The sequence below is a fragment of the Humulus lupulus genome, chromosome 5 (assembly GCF_963169125.1).
Source record: "Humulus lupulus chromosome 5, drHumLupu1.1, whole genome shotgun sequence".
In the NCBI taxonomy this organism is placed as follows: domain Eukaryota; kingdom Viridiplantae; phylum Streptophyta; class Magnoliopsida; order Rosales; family Cannabaceae; genus Humulus; species Humulus lupulus.
The window spans coordinates 82760658-82764151 of record NC_084797.1 but is presented as its reverse complement, the minus strand read 5'-3'; the positions used below and the strand labels follow the sequence as shown (position 1 = coordinate 82764151).

Here is a 3494-nt window from a genome sequence, read left to right as displayed (position 1 = left end):
TAGGGAGCAAATTTCACTCTGCGTTAAGGTTCGGCTTTAAAGCATCTAATAATGAAGCTGAGTACGAGGCTTTACTTGCGGGACTACGAATAGCAAAAGAGCTCAAGGCCAAAGCTATACATTGCTACAACGACTCCCAGCTCGTGGTTAATCAAATCTTGGGAGAATACCAGGCTCGTGGCACAAAAATGGCAGCTTATCTGGAGAAGGCAAAGTCCGCATTAGAGTTTTTTGAGTTTTATGCAATCAAACAGGTTCCCCGAGAACAAAACTCAAATGCAGATGCCTTAGCTCTGCTCGCCACCTCCGCCGAAAATGAGGAGCTGAATGTTGTACCCGTAGAACACCTGTCAGCACCCAGCATTACTGAGCCTGACGAGGAAGATGTGTGTATGATCGAGACAGAGCCGACCTGGATGAGCCCGATAGTTGAGTATCTCGAAAATGGAATTCTTCCAAAAGATCGAAATCAGGCTCGGAAACTAATGTATCAACTTCCTTGTTACACCATCCTGAACGGGAGGCTATACAGAAGAGGGTATTCCATGCCATTGCTCAGATGTGTAACTCCTCCCGAGGCAAAGAAGATTATTGAAGAAATTCATGAAGGGTTCTGCGGAGACCATACCAGGGGGCATAGCCTGTCCAAGAAGATTGTATGCCAAGGATATTTCTGGCCAACCATTAAAACGGACTCTTTCGAGTACGTGAAAAAGTGCGACAAATGCCAGAGATTCGCCACGATACCCCGAGCTCCACCTTCCGAACTGACCATGTTGACATCCCCATGGCCTTTTGCGATATGGGGCATCGACCTCATAGGCTCACTCCCAACTGGCAAAGGAGGAGTAAAGTATGCTGTGGTCGCGGTTGATTACTTCACAAAATGGACGGAGGCTGAACCATTGGCGACCATAACTTTGAAGAAGATCCTAGATTTCGTAGTAAAGAACATCGTATGCCGATATGGAGTGCCAAGAAAGATTGTGTCTGACAACGGAACCCAGTTTGATTGCGACTTATTTACCAAATTTTGTAACAAGAACGGTATAATAAAGAGCTTTTCGTCAGTGGCTCACCCTCAGGCGAATGGTCAGGTCGAAGCCGTTAATAAAACTCTCAAAAGTTCTTTGAAGAAAAAGTTGGAAGAAGCAAAGGGACGATGGCTTGAGGAATTACCTCAAGTCCTTTGGGGATATAGAACTACAGCTCGGACATCAACTGGACATACCCCATTTTCTCTAGCATACGGCTGCGAGGCAATGTTGCCCATTGAGTTCGAAATTCCAACGATTCGAACTCAGATTTACGACCAAAGTTCCAATCATACTCAGCTCGAAGAAACCCTAGACTTGATCGAAGAAAAAAGGGAGGAGGCTCAGCTGAGAAATGCTGCTTACCAGCAACGAACCATAAGATATTTCAATAACAGGGTTCGAGATCGAAAGTTCGGAGTAGGAGATCTGGTATTGAGACGCGTATTCTTAGCAACCCGAGATCCAGAAGCAGGAGTACTCGGGCCAAACTGGGAAGGACCATACTAGTAGAATCAGTCATCCGCCCTGGCGTATACAAACTTGCGAGATTAGATGGGAGCCTCATACCACGAGCATGGAATGGCGAACACCTTAGACCTTATTATCAATAGTGTAGGAAAAGTGTTGCCTGTAACCATGATTTTCTATCTATGTTAGTTTGTTTTTGAATTTCATCAAATAAAATGTCTACTTTGTTTCACATGTAATTTATTTTTATTTTTGCAATCTCTCTTAATTTAATAACCTATGGTCACACTCATAGGATATTAAGGGGGCATCATTGGTATACATACCACCAGTTTAAAAATTAAAAACAAATATATATAAAGTATTTGGATATAACCAAGTACGCGAGCTTAGATAGTTCGGATATAACCGAACCATCAAAAATATATATAAAGTATTTGGATATAACCAAGTACGCGAGCTTAGATAGTTCGAATATAACCGAACCATCAAAAACAAAGTATTTGGACATGATCAAATACGCGAGCTTAGAAAGTACGCGAGCTTAGATAGTTCGGATATAACCGAACCATCAAAAACAAAGTATTTGGAGTTAACCAGATGTGCAAACACAACAGGTTTGGAACAAACCAGCCAAATTATCGATCGATGATAAATGGGAGCCTAAACCTATTGCGAGATAAGTCAGAGTCGAGGCTGGAATATCTTAGAAATATAGTTTCGAACTCTTAACCTCGGAGCTAAAATACTGAGGATGAGGAAAAGTAACTAAAAAAGATATAACCAAATCATTCATATTACATACCATATAAGTACTTTCAAGTTCATGGTTAAAGTAATATCCGACCTTGATAAGTAACGAGGTCGGAAGCGGATAATTCGAATAAACTATGCATGAATGCATCGAATTTCGAGCCTAAATCCAAACTATGTTTGTATGCATAAATAAACATAACCGGTTCATCAATTATAAATGTGCAAAATATTTCGAGCCAAGAAATGTAAATCATGTAAAAGGATTAGTTAAAGAAATGTAAATCTTGTCTTCCTCGAGCTTCTTATTGGTCTCCCGAAGCTGGATGTTATCTTTCTTTTGCTCCTCGAGTTCAGTTTTCAGCTTTCCGAGCTCCTTGGCCATTTCCTCACGCTCCTTAACCACTGCCTCGAGCTTAGTATTCGCCGCCTTCAGGTCATCATTCGCTCTAAGGTGGAGGTCCCTCTCCTCTTGGGCGTGGGTCCTGCTCGAATGGATCTCGTTGTTCAGCTCGTAATTGAGCTGGGCAGTGAAAGCAAGAGCCTAAAAAAAGGAAAAAACCACCATTAGCCTCGAGACAGTATGAATGTAAGCAAAAGGAATATAGAAGGGTACTTACCGCGGCAGTGTGCTCGATACTCTTCTCGTACAGGACAGTGCGGTCTCGGGTGCCAGTTAGGCACTGCCACTGAGGAGCCTCGAAACTGCCGTAGCTCTGGCCGATCCGGGACATGACATCCGAAATCAGCGTAGATCCATGAGGTCCGGCAGCGTTATCCACCACATACGAGTCCATATGGGTGGAGATGGTTAGCTTCTGAGCACGAGAAGCAGAAGGTCTCTTGGCGAGCTGAGTAAAAGACGTTTGACCCACCACAGGAGGTTGGGATTCGACCACGGCAGGGATACCAGCCTGCGAGGCCGGTGCCACCGCAGAGACGACGGCCTGCGAGGATGGCATCGTCGTGGGGGCGTTAGTCTGGCCAGTCGACGCAGCAGCAGAGCTCGAAGCCGGCGGGGGAGGAGGAGGCGTTTTCCTAGATCTCTTGGAGCCTTTCCCAGGCTAGCTGGTTTTCAGTCCCCCTGCCCTGGGGCGTTTGCTCCTCTTGGCACCCGCATTGTTGATAAGGGCGTCGAGGTCGGAGTCCATATCGCCTGCACAGGTCAACACAGTGAGTCAGTAAAAGAGGTGTACAAGTTACTTCGGTATCACGTATAGAGTGGTGGTAGAAAAA

General features: G+C 44.8%; 1 protein-coding gene across 1 annotated transcript; it reads right to left on the bottom strand.

Annotated features, from left to right (window-relative positions):
* Positions 1–2511: 2511 nt before the first annotated feature.
* On the bottom strand, positions 2512–3020 carry LOC133779262 (uncharacterized). The gene is made up of 2 exons (XM_062219244.1): positions 2879–3020; positions 2512–2802 (listed from the first exon to the last, which is right to left on the bottom strand). The coding sequence occupies exons 1-2, from the start codon at positions 2990–2992 to the stop codon at positions 2512–2514; spliced, it is 405 nt and encodes a 134-aa protein (XP_062075228.1). The 5' UTR covers positions 2993–3020.
* Between the last annotated feature and the right edge of the window lie 474 nt (positions 3021–3494).